The sequence below is a fragment of the Carcharhinus amblyrhynchos genome, unplaced genomic scaffold (genome assembly GCF_965287045.1).
Source record: "Carcharhinus amblyrhynchos unplaced genomic scaffold, sCarAmb.v2.hapA scaffold_471, whole genome shotgun sequence".
Classification (NCBI taxonomy): Eukaryota; Metazoa; Chordata; class Chondrichthyes; order Carcharhiniformes; family Carcharhinidae; genus Carcharhinus; species Carcharhinus amblyrhynchos.
Genome location: NW_027650211.1, coordinates 49,647 through 65,701, shown reverse-complemented (window position 1 = coordinate 65,701; position 16,055 = coordinate 49,647). Strand labels below are relative to the sequence as shown.

Genomic DNA, 16,055 nt, shown 5'->3' with positions numbered 1-16,055 from the left:
TCCCAGGACAGGTACAGCACGGGGTTAGATACAGAGTAAAGCTCCCTCTACACTGTCCCCCCATCAAACACTCCCAGGACAGGTACAGCACGGGGTTAGATACAGAGTAAAGCTCCCTCTACACTGTCCCCCCATCAAACACTCCCAGGACAGGTACAGCACGGGGTTAGATACAGAGTAAAGCTCCCTCTACACTGTCCCCCCATCAAACACTCCCAGGACAGGTACAGCACGGGGTTAGATACAGAGTAAAACTCCCTCTACACTGTCCCCATCAAACACTCCCAGGACAGGTACAGCACGGGGTTAGATACAGAGTAAAGCTCCCTCTACACTGTCCCCATCAAACACTCCCAGGACAGGTACAGCACGGGGTTAGATACAGAGTAAAGCTCCCTCTACACTGTCCCCCATCAAACACTCCCAGGACAGGAACAGCACGGGGTTAGATACAGAGTAAAGCTCCCTCTACACTGTCCCCCATCAAACACTCCCAGGACAGGTACAGCACGGGGTTAGATACAGAGTAAAGCTCCCTCTACACTGTCCCCCCCATCAAACACTCCCAGGACAGGGACAGCACGGGGTTAGATACAGAGTAAAGCTCCCTCTACACTGTCCCCCCCATCAAACACTCCCAGGACAGGTACAGCACGGGGTTAGATACAGAGTAAAGCTCCCTCTACACTGTCCCCCCATCAAACACTCCCAGGACAGGTACAGCACGGGGTTAGATACAGAGTAAAGCTCCCTCTACACTGTCCCCCCCATCAAACACTCCCAGGACAGGTACAGCACGGGGTTAGATACAGAGTAAAGCTCCCTCTACATCGCTCCTTTTGCTGTATTTTTGTGGTATCAACAATTTTGTTATGTTCTGTTGATAAACCCAATAAGCTGAAATTATCTATAGATGTTGCCGAGGATTGGTGTTTATTGACAGGAGTAGCTGTCTGCTGATCCTCCTGCTTACAGTGCTGCAGTTTGCAGTGTCTTACCCCCTCACGTACCTCTCTTCACACTTCCCCTTGTTGACTTCCATCTGCCATGTTTCTGTCCTTTCACTTTTCTCTCTGCAGACTTGATGGGCTGAATGGCCTCTTTCTGCACTGTAGGGACTCTGTCGTTGTATCATTCTGTGGGCAGCACAGTGGGTTAGCACTGCTGCCTCACAGCACCAGGATCCCAGGTTCGAATCCCGGCTTGTGTCATTGTCCGTGTGGAGTCTGCACATTCTCCCCGTGTCTGCGTGGGTTTCCTCCGGGTGCTCCAGTTCCCTCCCACAGTCTGAAAGACGTGCTGGTTAGGGTGCATTGGGCTGTGCTAAATTCTCCCTCAGTGTAACCCGAACAGGAGCTGGAGTGTGGGCGACTAGGGGATTTTCACAGTAACTTCATTGCAGTGTTAATGTAAGCCTACGTGTGACACTGATAAATGATCATGGCTGCATCGCTGTTCGTTCCTTTGCCAAGTTACAGAGCAGTTCCCAGTGCAGCTTCCTGCGAGTTTAGTTTATTTCTCAATGTTGATAAGATTGACCATGGGGTTTCCGATTGGGAAACACTGTGAGAGATAATCTCCAGTCTCTTTCCTGTCACTACGATAACAGGATCTTGGCGATGTCTGCCTGCCAAGGCTGTGGTTTCGTTCGTATCAGTCACTGCATTTCTTTTCCTTCTCCGCAGCTTTGCAAAAGGTTTCCTGGCTTCATGAGAGTGGCCTTATCGGATCCACAGCCGGAACGCAGGTAATTCACGCACAGTCTGAGCTGTATCTGACTCAGCACCAGCACTGACCCTCTGACAGTGCGGCGCTCCCTCGGCGCTGACCCTCTGACAGTGCGGCGCTCCCTCGGCACTGACCCTCTGACAGTGCGGCGCTCCCTCAGCACTGACCCTCTGACAGTGCGGCGCTCCCTCAGCACTGACCCTCTGACAGCGTGGCGCTCCCTCAGCACTGACCCTCTGACAGTGCGGCACTCCCTCAGCACTGACCCTCTGACAGCGCGGCGCTCCCTCAGCACTGACCCTCTGACAGCGCGGCGCTCCCTCAGCACTGACCCTCTGACAGCGTGGCGCTCCCTCAGCACTGACCCTCTGACAGCGTGGCGCTCCCTCAGCACTGACCCTCTGACAGCGTGGCGCTCCCTCAGCACTGACCCTCTGACAGTGTGGCGCTGACCCTCTGACAGCGCGGTGCTCCCTCGGCACTGACCCTCTGACAGCGTGGCGCTCCCTCAGCACTGACCCTCTGACAGTGCGGCGCTCCCTCAGCACTGACCCTCTGACAGCGTGGCGCTCCCTCAGCACTGACCCTCTGACAGCGTGGCGCTCCCTCAGCACTGACCCTCTGACAGTGCGGCACTCCCTCAGCACTGACCCTCTGACAGTGCGGCGCTCCCTCAGCACTGACCCTCTGACAGTGCGGCGCTCCCTCAGCACTGACCCTCTGACAGCGCGGCGCTCCCTCAGCACTGACCCTCTGACAGCGCGGCGCTCCCTCAGCACTGCCCCTCTGACAGCGCGGCGCTCCCTCAGCACTGCCCCTCTGACAGCGCGGCGCTCCCTCAGCACTGCCCCTCTGACAGCGCGGCGCTCCCTCAGCACTGCCCCTCTGACAGCGCGGCGCTCCCTCAGCACTGCCCCTCTGACAGCGCGGCGCTCCCTCAGCACTGCCCCTCTGACAGCGCGGCGCTCCCTCAGCACTGACCCTCTGACAGCGCGGCGCTCCCTCAGCACTGACCCTCTGACAGCGCGGCGCTCCCTCAGCACTGACCCTCTGACAGTGCGGCGCTGACCCTCTGACAGTGCGGCGCTCCCTCAGCACTGACCCTCTGACAGTGCGGCGCTCCCTCGGCGCTGACCCTCTGACAGTGCGGCACTCCCTCAGTACTGACCCTCTGACAGTGCAGCACTCCCTCAGCACTGACCCTCTGACAGTGCAGCACTCCCTCAGCACTGACCCTCTGACAGTGCGGCGCTCCCTCAGCACTGACCCTCTGACAGTGCGGCGCTCCCTCAGCACTGACCCTCTGACAGTGCGGCACTCCCTCAGCGCTGACCCTCTGACAGTGCGGCGCTCCCTCGGCGCTGACCCTCTGACAGTGCGGCGTTGTGGTATGCGATGTCTTGCGGACAGTGGTCAGTTGTGGAGGGTTAGAATTACAGGGAACGATTTAAATCTTGTATCAGGTGGAAACAGTCCTCCCAGCACACTGCACTGACCGGACACCACCTGGCACACTGTAATACCATGGTTCGGTCCTGAGCTGCTCACATGGTGCTTGGACCAGCCTATAAAAGCAGGAGGTATGAGAGAGTGTGAGAATAACCCGTACACCAGGAGGATATTCTCCATTCAGTGGGTAGATGTGTGTGAAATTAGCTGAGTGACATGTCCTGCTGATTTGGTTCCCACTGTGTTTACTGAGGGTGCTAAAAGATTTCCCTTTTGTTCCGTTTGCTAGATTTTATCGCAGAGCCTGGGTCACCTTCGATCGCAGTGTCAACATCAAAGAAATCTGTTGGAACCTGCAGAACATCAGAGTAAGTCCCTCTCTGGCACGCTCACACACTCTCACACACACCCCCCTGCTCTCTCATCAGAACATCAGAGTAAGTCCCTCTCGGGCGCAAACACACACACACACACACACACACACACACTCTCACACTCCCCTGCTCTCTAATCAGAACATCAGTGTAAGCAGCAGCAAACACACACATATATACCCCCGCGCTCTGATCAGTTCTGGGTTGCTCACTGAGTCCAGAGACTGAGAGTTTACTTCATAGAATCCTCACAGTGTGGAAGGAGGCAATTCGGCCCATCGAGTCTGCACCGACCTCAGTCCCACCCAGGCCCTATCCCTCTTACCTATGTTTTACCCTGCTAATCCCCCTGATACTAAGGGACAATTTAGCATGGCCAATCCATCTAACCTGCACATCTTTGGACACTAAGGGGCAATTTAGCATGGCCAATCCACCCTAACCTACACATCTCTGGAGTGTGGGAGGAAACCGGAGCATCTGGAGGAAACCCACACAGACACGGGGAGAATGTGCAAACTCCGCGCAGACAGCGATTTGAGTCGGGAATTGAACCTGGGTCACCGGCACTGTGAGACAGCAGTGCTAACCCTCTGTGTCACCATGCTGCAGGGAATCGAACCTGGGTCACCAGTGCTGTGAGACAGCAGTGCTAACCCTCTGTGTCACCGTGCTGCAGGGAATCGAACCTGGGTCACCAGTGCTGTGAGACAGCAGTGCTAACCCTCTGTGTCACCGTGCTGCAGGGAATCGAACCTGGGTCACCAGTGCTGTGAGACAGCAGTGCTAACCCTCTGTGTCACCGTGCTGCAGGGAATCGAACCTGGGTCACCAGTGCTGTGAGACAGCAGTGCTAACCCTCTGTGTCACCGTGCTGCAGGGAATTGAACCTGGGTCACCAGCACTGTGAGACAGCAGTGCTAACCCTCTGTGCCGCAGTGCTAACCCTCTGTGTCACCGTGCTGCAGGGAATCGAACCTGGGTCACCAGTGCTGTGAGACAGCAGTGCTAACCCTCTGTGTCACCATGCTGCAGGGAATCGAACCTGGGTCACCAGTGCTGTGAGACAGCAGTGCTAACCCTCTGTGTCACCATGCTGCAGGGAATCGAACCTGGGTCACCAGTGCTGTGAGACAGCAGTGCTAACTCTCTGTGCCGCCGTGCTGCAGGGAATCGAACCTGGGTCACCAGTGCTGTGAGACAGCAGTGCTAACTCTCTGTGCCACCGTACTGCAGGGAATCGAACCTGGGTCACCGGCACTGTGAGACAGCAGTGCTAACTCTCTGTGTCACCGTGCTGCAGGGAATCGAACCTGGGTCACCAGTGCTGTGAGACAGCAGTGCTAACCCTCTGTGTCACCATGCTGCAGGGAATCGAACCTGGGTCACCGGCACTGTGAGACAGCAGTGCTAACCCTCTGTGTCACTGTGCTGCGGGGAATCGAACCTGGGTCACCGGCACTGTGAGACAGCAGTGCTAACCCTCTGTGCCACCATGCTGCGGGGAATCGAACCTGGGTCACCAGTGCTGTGAGACAGCAGTGCTAACCCTCTGTGCCGCTGTGCTGCGCACATTCCAGAACCAGGGGACACAGATTCAGGATAAGCGGCAGTAGGTGTAGAGGGGACAGGAGGAAGCACTTTATTTACACAGAGGGTGGTGGGTGTCTGGAACTCACTGCCTGAGTTTGTGGTGCAGGCAGAGACACTAAATTCCCTTAAAAAGTACCTGGATCTGCACCTTCAGTGCAGGGCTATGGGCCAGGTACAGGAAGGTGGGATTAGAAAGGGCACCTGGTGTCCTTGGGCTGGCACAGGCAAGATGAGCCAAATGGCCTCCTGCTGTAATTTGTCTATGGTTTCAATGATTTGAGGTTTATTTGCCCCTTTCTCGAGAGAATTTTGCTCTATTTATCCCAGGTCTGGCTGAGTTTGAGGAGGAATTCGCGGGGAGGGGGTACATGGACAATAGGAGCAGGGTAGACCATTCGGCCCCTCACGTCTGCTGCACCACTCAGTATGATAATGACTGATCCTCTACGAAATGCCACACTCCCGTGCTGTCCCCATATCACTTGATCTATTTGCAATCTAGCAATCTATCTGCTTCCTTCTTCCTGCATGGTGAATTCTATAGGTTCACCACCCTCTGAGTGAAGAAGTATCATCTCCTCTCAGTCCTAAATGGTCTGTCCCTTATCGAGACTGTGTCCCCTTGTTCTCGACCCCCAACCCCCTTCCCCAGTGAGGGCTAAAAATGTCCCTGTGTTATCTGTGGGTAGCTCACATTTTCTTCCTTCTGTTCTGGGCAGTCTGTCCATTAATTAATTCCCAGAGTCCTTATTAATCCATCATCGTACTCTGAATTGCCAATGCTTAACGACTCCCTGTATCGGAGCTGGGGAACTTGCCCCCTCAGGTACTGTGGGAGAATGTGGGACTCGCTCCCACGGGGGGAGTGGGGGAGAATGTGGGACTCGCTCCCACGGGGGGAGTGGGGAGAATGTGGGACTCGCTCCCACGGGGGGAGTGGGGAGAATGTGGGACTCGCTCCCACGGGGGAGTGGGGGAGAATGTGGGACTCGCTCCCACGGGGGGAGTGGGGAGAATGTGGGACTCGCTCCCACGGGGGGAGTGGGGAGAATGTGGGACTCGCTCCCACGGGGAGTGGGGAGAATGTGGGACTCGCTCCCACGGGGAGTGGGGGAGAATGTGGGACTCACTCCCACGGGGAGTGGGGGAGAATGTGGGACTCGCTCCCACGGGGAGTGGGGAGAATGTGGGACTCGCTCCCACGGGGGAGTGGGGAGAATGTGGGACTCACTCCCACAGGGAGTGGGGAGAATGTGGGACTCACTCCCACAGGGAGTGGGGGAGAATGTGGGACTCGCTCCCACGGGGAGCGGGGGAGAATGTGGGACTCGCTCCCACAGGGAGTGGGGGAGAATGTGGGACTCACTCCCATGGGGAGTGGACGAGGTGAATAGTATTGAGATGTTTAAGGGGGGAAGCTGGATAAACTGGTGAGGGAGAAAGGAATGGAAGGATAGGGTGATGGGATGAGAGATGGAGGAGGGGCAGCAGTACAGATCAGAGGGGCCGAATGGCAGTGTTTATTATGCGACGCGTGGTCTAATGTGACTGACTGTGCCTGTACAGCTGAGAGACTGTGAGCTGAGTCCAGTGGTGAACAGGGATCTAGCTCGCCGAGTACGCAGCATTAACGGGATTACGCAGCACAAGCAGATCGTCCGTAACGATATCAAACTGGCAGCTAAACTGATCCACTCTCTGGATGACCGATCGCAGCTGTGGTCATCGGAAACCGTCAACGAGGATGGCAGAGTTGAGGTGAGTGTCACAGCGGTTACCTCCGCTTGGCAGAGTTGCACGTATTGTCACGTTAAGCACGCAGGTTTTCCACCGTCTCTCTGAACTGTAACCGGCTGTATTCAAACTTTAAACACTTTCCAAACATCCCAGTTTAATGAGACAGAAAAGGAGAATATTTCAATTATTACTCTATTTCACACTCCCAGTACCAACTCCAACACAGTTACAACTCATTAACTCTTTACTGAACTTTTAACACTAACTCAACCCCCCTCCGAGCCACTTGCCCTCCCAACTGGGAAAGATATCGGCCATTCCTTCGCAGTGGCTGGGTCAAAATCCTGGAAATCCCTCCCTAACCTACAGAACGCGGACTGCAGGTACACAGGTCACTGAAAGTGCCAAAGCAAAGGACAAAGAAAATTCCAGCACAGGAACAGGCCCTTCGGCCCCTCCATGCCTGCACCGACCATGCTGCCCCCGACTGAACTAAAACCCCTACCGTTCCGGGGACCATATCCCTCTATTCCCATCCTATTCATGGATTTGTCCAGCAGCCCCTTAAAACTCACTACCGTATCCGCTTCCACTCCTCCCCCCGGCAGTGAGTTCCAGGCACCCACCCCCCTCTGTGTAAAAAATCTGCCTCGTACATCTCCTTTAAACCTTGCCCCTCACACCTTAAACCTGTGCCCCCCCAGTAACTGACTCTTCCACCCTGGGGAAAAGCTTCTGACTATCCACTCTGTCCATGCCTCTCATAATCTTGTAGATTTCTATCAGGTCTCCCCTCAACCTCCGTCGCTCCAGTGAGAACAAACCAAGTTTCTCCAACCTCTCCTCATAGCTAATGCCCTCCATACCAGGGGCAACATCCTGGTAAATCTTTTCTGTACCCTCTCCAAAGCATCCACATCCTTCTGGTAGTGTGGAGACCAGAATTGAACACCATATTCCAAGTGTGGCAAAATCATACATTAAAGTTATTGAATCTTGCAACACCAAATGTCACTCTGGCCCTTCGGCCCATTACAGCACGGGGACGGGCCCTTCGGCCCGTTACAGCACGGGGACGGGCCCTTCGGCCCGTTACAGCACGGGGACGGGCCCTTCGGCCCGTTACAGCACGGGGACGGGCCCGTCGGCCCACAGTGCTGTGCAAAACGTGAGGCCAAATTAAACCCATCCCTTCTGCCTGCCCATGCTCCGTATCCCTCTGTTCCTCGCGTATCCATGTATTTATCTAAAAGCCCCGTAAACACCCCGATTGTATCTGCCTCCACCACCATCCCTGGCAGCGTGTTCCAGACACCCACCACTCTGTGTTTAAAAAAACATTCCCCTCACATCCCCTTTGAACTCCGCCCAGTATTCGACATTTCAACTCTGGGAAAAGGATTCTGGCTCTCAACCCTGGCTGTGCCTCTCAAAATTTTACATTCTCCTGTCCGGTCTACCCTCAGCCTCTGCCGATCCAGAGAAAACAACCCTTGTTTGTCCAGTCTGTCCTTTAGAGTTCATACCCTTTAAACCCTATCCCGGTAAAGCTCTCTCTCGAAAGCCCCACTGTAATGTCGGGACCTGAATTGTACGCGATACTCTATACGTGTGTCCGAAACAAACCGTTTGCGATTGCCCCTCATTCCCAAACGCTTGTCTTGTTGGTTCACAGAACCTGTCATCTCAGAACCCCATCTTAAAGAACATCACAGATTATCTGATTGAAGAGGTGAGTGCGGAGGAAGAGGAGTTAATGGGGAATGCCACGGATATGAATGATGACACGCCAAAGGAGGGAAATCCGGAGGTCAACATTGAGAGGGACGAGAAGCTGATAAAGGTACGAGCTGTCACCATGGAGAAACATACTGGTGGGAACGGGTCTGTCTCTGTATAACACTGGGGTACGGTACTGGTGGGGATGGGTCTGTCTCTGTATAACACTGGGGTACGGTACTGGTGGGGATGGGTCTGTCTCTGTATAACATTGGGGTACAGTACTGGTGGGGACGGGTCTGTCTCTGTATAACACTGGGGTACAGTACTGGTGGGGACGGGTCTGTCGCTGTATAACACTGGGGTACAGTACTGGTGGGGACGGGTCTGTCTCTGTATAACACTGGGGTACAGTACTGGTGGGGACGGGTCTGTCGCTGTATCACACTGGGGTACAGTACTGGTGGGGACGGGTCTGTCGCTGTATCACACTGGGGTACAGTACTGGTGGGGACGGGTCTGTCGCTGTATAACACTGGGGTACGGTACTGGTGGGGACGGGTCTGTCGCTGTGATATTGGTTCTGTCGCAGTGAGGACACCTTTAGTACATTTGTTTAAGGGATGTCCCCGGGCTGTCCAGCCCCCTGGGAGAGGTGGATAAATGATGTGTGCTGGACGCATCTCTGTAATGACTGTGTGATGTACAGGTTCTGGACAAGCTCCTGCTTTACTTACGCATCGTACATTCCATCGACTACTACAATACCTGTGAATACCCGAATGAGGATGAGATGCCGAACCGGTGTGGGATTGTACACGTTCGAGGACCCCTTCCTCCGAACCGAGTCTCTCAGCACGAGGGTAAGTATCGGAATATAGAGGGTAGGACAAGGCCATTCAGCCCATCGAGCTGTAATGTTTACCGATTACAAGAATGAAACGTAGAGGATAGGAGCAGGAGGAGGCCACTCAGCCCATCGAGCCTGCTCCATCATCCATCACCATCATGGCTGATATCCCCATCCTGCTTTGTCCCCATAACCTCTGACCCCATTCACCCCCAAGTGCTCTATCCAGCCGCCTCTTGAATACATTCAATGTTTTGACATCAACTCCTTCCTGTGGGAATGAATTCCACAGGCTCACTGGGTGAAGAAATGTCTCCTCACCTCTGTCCTAAATGGTCTACCCCCAATCCTGGTTCTGGACTCCCCCCACCATCGGGAACACCACCCCCCCCGCCCCCCGCTGCACCTACCCTGAAGGTGGTGTAAGTAAACATCAGTGGGACTGATTTTCTAAATTAATTTACAGGTTGTGGGGGTCGCTGGCTAAACCAGCATTTATCACCCACCCTTAATTACCCCTGGAGAGGGGGGGGTGGTGTGAGCTGTCTTCTCAAACCACTGCAGCCCCTGAGGTGTAGGTACACTCACCGTGCTGTTAGGGAGGGGAGGGGTTACACCCACAGTGCCGTTAGGGAGGGGAGGGGTTACACCCACAGTGCCGTTAGGGAGGGGAGGGGTTACACCCACAGTGCTGTTAGGGAGGGGGGGGGTTACACCCACAGTGCTGTTAGGGAGGGGGGGCGGGTTACACCCACAGTGCCGTTAGGGAGGGGGGGGGTTACACCCACAGTGCCGTTAGGGAGGGGAGGGGTTACACCCACAGTGCCGTTAGGGAGGGGGGGGGGGTTACACCCACAGTGCCGTTAGGGAGGGGAGGGGTTACACCCACAGTGCTGTTAGGGAGGGGGGGGGGGTTACACCCACAGTGCTGTTAGGGAGGGGGGCGGGTTACACCCACAGTGCCGTTAGGGAGGGGGGCGGGTTACACCCACAGTGCCGTTAGGGAGGGGGGCGGGTTACACCCACAGTGCCGTTAGGGAGGGGGGCGGGTTACACCCACAGTGCCGTTAGGGAGGGGGGCGGGTTACACCCACAGTGCCGTTAGGGAGGGGGGGGGGTTACACCCACAGTGCCGTTAGGGAGGGGGGGGGGTTACACCCACAGTGCCGTTAGGGAGGGGGGGGGTTACACCCACAGTGCCGTTAGGGAGGGGGCGGGTTACACCCACAGTGCCGTTAGGGAGGGGAGGGGTTACACCCACAGTGCCGTTAGGGAGGGGGGCGGGTTACACCCACAGTGCCGTTAGGGAGGGGGCGGGTTACACCCACAGTGCTGTTAGGGAGGGGGCGGGTTACACCCACAGTGCCGTTAGGGAGGGAGTTCCAGGATTTTGACCCAGTGACAGTGAAGGAACAGCTGATATATTTCCCAGTCAGCACGGTAGTGACTCAGAGGGGAACCTCTGGGTGGGGGGTGTTCCCAGGTATCTGCCGCCCTTGTCCCTCTGGATGGGAGAGGTGGGGGGTTTGGAAGGTTCTGTCTAAGGAGCCTTGGTGAGTCGCTGCAGTGCATCTTGTAGATGGTACACACGGCTGTTACTGAGTGTCGGTGGTGGAGGGAGTGAGTGTTTGTGGATGGGGGGCCGGGGCTGCTTTGTCCTGGATGGTGTCGAGCTTCTCGAGTGTTGTTGGAGCCACACCCATCCAGGCAAGTGGGGAGTATTCCATCACACTCCTGACTTGTGTCTTGTAGATGGTGGACAGGCCTTAGGCTAAAGGGACGATCGTTTAAAACAGAGATGGGGAGGGATTTCTTCAGCCAGGGAGTGGGGAATGTGTGGAAGTCTTTGCCTCAGAAGGCTGTGGAGGGCCAGGTCATTGAGTGTCTTTAAGACAAAGATAGATAGGTTCCTGATTAATAAGAGGATCAGAGGTTAATGGGGAAAAGGCAGGAGGATGGGGATGAGAAAAATATCAGCCATGATTGAATGGGGGAGCAAACTCGATGGGCTGAGTGGCCTCACTCTGCTCCTGTGTCTTATGGTGGACAGGCTTTGGGGAGTCAGGAGGTGAGTTACTCACTGCAGGATTCCCAGCCTCTGACCTGCTGTTGTAGCCACAGTATTTATCTGGCTGAGTCCAGTTCAGTTTCTGGTCAATGATAACCCCCAGGATTTTGATAGTGGGGGGGATTCAGTGATGGTAACCCCCCCCCCCCCCCCCACCCGGGTGTTGATAATGGGGGGGGGGATTCAGTGATGGTAACCACCCCCCCCCCCCCCCCCCCCAAACCCGGGTGTTGATAAGGGGGGGGGGATTCAATGATGGTAACCCCCCCCTCCCCCCCGGGTGTTGATAATGGGGGGGATTCAATGATGGTAACCCCCCCCCCCGGGTGTTGATGGTACTGGACCTTGTGAGAGGGATTGGTTAGTAATATCTGGGTGTACGTTTGTGTTTAGTTGCAGAGTGGCAGAAGCTGTTTGAGGAGAAGCTGACTCCTCTGTTCAGCATGCGGGAATGTCTCTCTGAAGAGGATGCAGCAAAGATGGGCAAGAAAGATCCTGAGCAGGAAGTGGAGAAGTTTATTCTGGCCAACACACAGGAACTTGCCAAGGACAAGTGGCTGTGCCCCCTGAGTGGGAAGAAGTTCAAGGTGAGCGAACATCCCATCCCGATTATCGGAATTGGATTGGAAAACAGGCGCCGTTTAAATGTAGTTTATAATCTCAGTCTGACTCGTTCAGTCTACACCATCCACTCCAGTTCACTGGCTCCAAAAAGCCGATCGCTCCTCATCATTCCCCCCACCCCACCCCACCCCACTCCACCCCACCCCACCCCACCCCAATGGTCCGCCTGTGTCGTGTCCCCCATCCCCAGCACCCTCGCCCCTCGTGCAGCCCTGTATTTGTTTGGTGAGTTGTGGCTGTGTGAGGTGTGTGCGTCCAAGTGTGTCAGGACTGGGTGTGGCGCCCGGGCTGTGTGTGTGGTGTGTTTGTCAGGGCTGTGTGGGGTGTGTGTGTGTGTGTGTCAGGGCTGTGTGGGGTGTGTGTGTGTGTGTGTCAGGGCTGTGTGGGGTGTGTGTGTGTGTGTGTCGGGGCTGTGTGGGGTGTGTGTGTGTGTGTGTCGGGGCTGTGTGGGGTGTGTGTGTGTGTGTGTCGGGGCTGTGTGTGTGTGTGTGTCGGGGCTGTGTGTGTGTGTGTGTGTCGGGGCTGTGTGTGTGTGTGTGTCGGGGCTGTGTGTGTGTGTGTGTGTGTCGGGGCTGTGTGTGTGTGTGTGTGTGTGTGTCGGGGCTGTGTGTGTGTGTGTGTGTGTCGGGGCTGTGTGTGTGTGTGTGTGTGTCGGGGCTGTGTGTGTGTGTGTGTCGGGGCTGTGTGTGTGTGTGTCGGGGCTGTGTGTGTGTGTGTGTGTCGGGGCTGTGTGTGTGTGTGTGTGTCGGGGCTGTGTGTGTGTGTGTGTGTGTCGGGGCTGTGTGTGTGTGTGTGTGTCGGGGCTGTGTGTGTGTGTGTGTGTCGGGGCTGTGTGTGTGTGTGTGTGTCGGGGCTGTGTGTGTGTGTCGGGGCTGTGTGTGTGTGTCGGGGCTGTGTGTGTGTGTCGGGGCTGTGTGTGTGTGTGTGTGTCGGGGCTGTGTGTGTGTGTGTGTGTCGGGGCTGTGTGTGTGTGTGTGTCGGGGCTGTGTGTGTGTGTGTGTCGGGGCTGTGTGTGTGTGTGTGTCGGGGCTGTGTGTGTGTGTGTGTCGGGGCTGTGTGTGTGTGTGTGTGTGTCGGGGCTGTGTGTGTGTGTGTGTCGGGGCTGTGTGTGTGTGTGTGTGTCGGGGTTGTGTGTGTGTGTGTGTGTCGGGGCTGTGTGTGTGTGTGTGTGTGTATGTGTGTGTGTCGGGGCTGTGTGTGTGTGTCGGGGCTGTGTGTGTGTGTCGGGGCTGTGTGTGTGTGTCGGGGCTGTGTGTGTGTGTGTGTGTCGGGGCTGTGTGTGTGTGTGTGTGTCGGGGCTGTGTGTGTGTGTGTGTGTCGGGGCTGTGTGTGTGTGTGTGTCGGGGCTGTGTGTGTGTGTGTGTCGGGGCTGTGTGTGTGTGTGTGTCGGGGCTGTGTGTGTGTGTGTGTGTCGGGGCTGTGTGTGTGTGTGTGTCGGGGCTGTGTGTGTGTGTGTGTGTCGGGGTTGTGTGTGTGTGTGTGTGTCGGGGCTGTGTGTGTGTGTGTGTGTGTATGTGTGTGTGTCGGGGCTGTGTGTGTGTGTGTGTCGGGGCTGTGTGTGTGTGTGTGTCGGGGCTGTGTGTGTGTGTGTGTCGGGGCTGTGTGTGTGTGTGTGTCGGGGCTGTGTGTGTGTGTGTGTGTCGGGGCTGTGTGTGTGTGTGTGTGTCGGGGCTGTGTGTGTGTGTGTGTGTCGGGGCTGTGTGTGTGTGTGTCGGGGCTGTGTGTGTGTGTGTGTCGGGGCTGTGTGTGTGTGTGTGTGTCGGGGCTGTGTGTGTGTGTGTCGGGGCTGTGTGTGTGTGTGTGTCGGGGCTGTGTGTGTGTGTGTGTCGGGGCTGTGTGTGTGTGTGTGTCGGGGCTGTGTGTGTGTGTCGGGGCTGTGTGTGTGTGTGTGTCGGGGCTGTGTGTGTGTGTGTGTCGGGGCTGTGTGTGTGTGTGTGTCGGGGCTGTGTGTGTGTGTGTGTGTCGGGGCTGTGTGTGTGTGTGTGTGTCGGGGCTGTGTGTGTGTGTGTGTGTCGGGGTTGTGTGTGTGTGTGTGTGTCGGGGCTGTGTGTGTGTGTGTGTGTGTGTGTATGTGTGTGTGTCGGGGCTGTGTGTGTGTGTGTGTCGGGGCTGTGTGTGTGTGTGTGTCGGGGCTGTGTGTGTGTGTGTGTCGGGGCTGTGTGTGTGTGTGTGTCGGGGCTGTGTGTGTGTGTGTGTCGGGGCTGTGTGTGTGTGTGTGTGTCGGGGCTGTGTGTGTGTGTGTGTGTCGGGGCTGTGTGTGTGTGTGTCGGAGCGGGTGTGTGTGTGTGTCGGGGCTGTGTGTGTGTGTGTCTCGGGGCTGTGTCGGACGGGTGTGTGTGTGTCTCGGGGCTGTGTCGGACGGGTGTGTGTGTGTCTCGGGGCTGTGTCGGACGGGTGTGTGTGTGTGTCGGGGCTGTGTCGGGCGGGTGTGTGTGTGTCTCGGGGCTGTGTCGGACGGGTGTGTGTGTGTGTCGGAGCGGGTGTGTGTCTCTCGGGGCCGTGTCAGACGGGTGTGTGTCTCTCGGGGCCGTGTCGGGCGGGTGTGTGTCTCTCGGGGCCGTGTCAGACGGGTGTGTGTCTCTCGGGGCCGTGTCAGACGGGTGTGTGTCTCTCGGGGCCGTGTCGGGCGGGTGTGTGTCTCTCGGGGCCGTGTCAGACGGGTGTGTGTCTCTCGGGGCCGTGTCGGGCGGGTGTGTGTGTGTCGGGGCTGTGTCGGGCGGGTCTGTGTGTGTGTCGGAGCGGGTGTGTGTCTCTCGGGGCTGTGTCAGACGGGTGTGTGTCGGGCGGGTGTGTGTGTATGTGGGGGCTGTGCGCTGGTTTTCCCAGCTGTGTATGGTGTTTCACTCGTTCTGTTCCGCTGCAGGGACCAGAGTTTGTTCGCAAACACATCTTCAACAAACACAGCGAGAAGATTGAGGAGGTGAAAAAGGAGGTCTCGTTTTTCAACCATTTCCTCATGGACGCAAAGCGTCCGGCTCTGCCTGAGATTAAACCCAACCAGCCGCCAGCGCCCGGAACCCAGCCCATGGGTGAGTTCCCACCGTATTGAGGGAGAGCGAGGATCGGCCATCATCAGAATGTATAACAGTCAAATAATACCGTCAAACGCTCCCAGGACAGATACAGCACGGGGTTAGATACAGAGTAAAGCTCCCTCTACACTGTCCCCCATCAAACACTCCCAGGACAGGGACAGCACGGGGTTAGATACAGAGTAAAGCTCCCTCTACACTGTCCCCCATCAAACGCTCCCAGGACAGGTACAGCACGGGGTTAGATACAGAGTAAAGCTCCCTCTACACTGTCCCCCCATCAAACACTCCCAGGACAGGTACAGCATGGGGTTAGATACAGAGGGGGCACAGCCTCAAGATAAAGGGGGGGCGGTTTAGAACGGAGTTGAGGAGGAACTTCTTCACTCAAAGGGTGGTGAATCTCTGGAATTCTCTGCCCGTTGAGGTGGTGGAGGCTACCTCGCTAAATATTTTTAAGACGCGGGTTGATGGGTTTTTGATAAGAGAGGGGATTAAGGGTTATGGGGAGAGGGCGGGAATGTGGAACTGAGCCACGACAGATCAGCCATGATCTTATTGAATGGCGGGGCAGGCTCGAAGGGCTAGTTGGCCTACTCCTGCTCCTACTTCTTATGTTCTTATGTTCTACACTGTCCCCCCATCAAACACTCCCAGGACAGGTACAGCACGGGGTTAGGTACAGAGTAAAGCTCCCTCTACACTGTCCCCCATCAAACACTCCCAGGACAGGTACAGCACGGGGTTAGATACAGAGTAAAGCTCCCTCTACACTGTCCCCCATCAAACACTCCCAGGACAGGTACAGCACGGGGTTAGATACAGAGTAAAGCTCCCTCTACACTGTCCCCCCATCAAACACTCCCAGGACAGGTACAGCA

General features: G+C 56.2%; 1 protein-coding gene across 2 annotated transcripts in view; it reads left to right on the top strand.

The window, feature by feature from the left end:
• srrt (serrate RNA effector molecule homolog (Arabidopsis)) overlaps positions 1-16,055 on the top strand; it is a 51,032-nt gene that overhangs the window by 29,187 nt on the left and 5,790 nt on the right. For both annotated transcript variants that reach the window (XM_080183920.1, XM_080183919.1), the window contains exons 12-18: positions 1,686-1,747; positions 3,467-3,545; positions 6,711-6,902; positions 8,557-8,724; positions 9,310-9,463; positions 11,912-12,105; positions 15,006-15,171. In XM_080183920.1, coding sequence (XP_080040046.1) covers positions 1,686-1,747; positions 3,467-3,545; positions 6,711-6,902; positions 8,557-8,724; positions 9,310-9,463; positions 11,912-12,105; positions 15,006-15,171 — 1,015 coding nt within the window. The remainder of the gene's footprint in view (positions 1-1,685; positions 1,748-3,466; positions 3,546-6,710; positions 6,903-8,556; positions 8,725-9,309; positions 9,464-11,911; positions 12,106-15,005; positions 15,172-16,055) is intronic.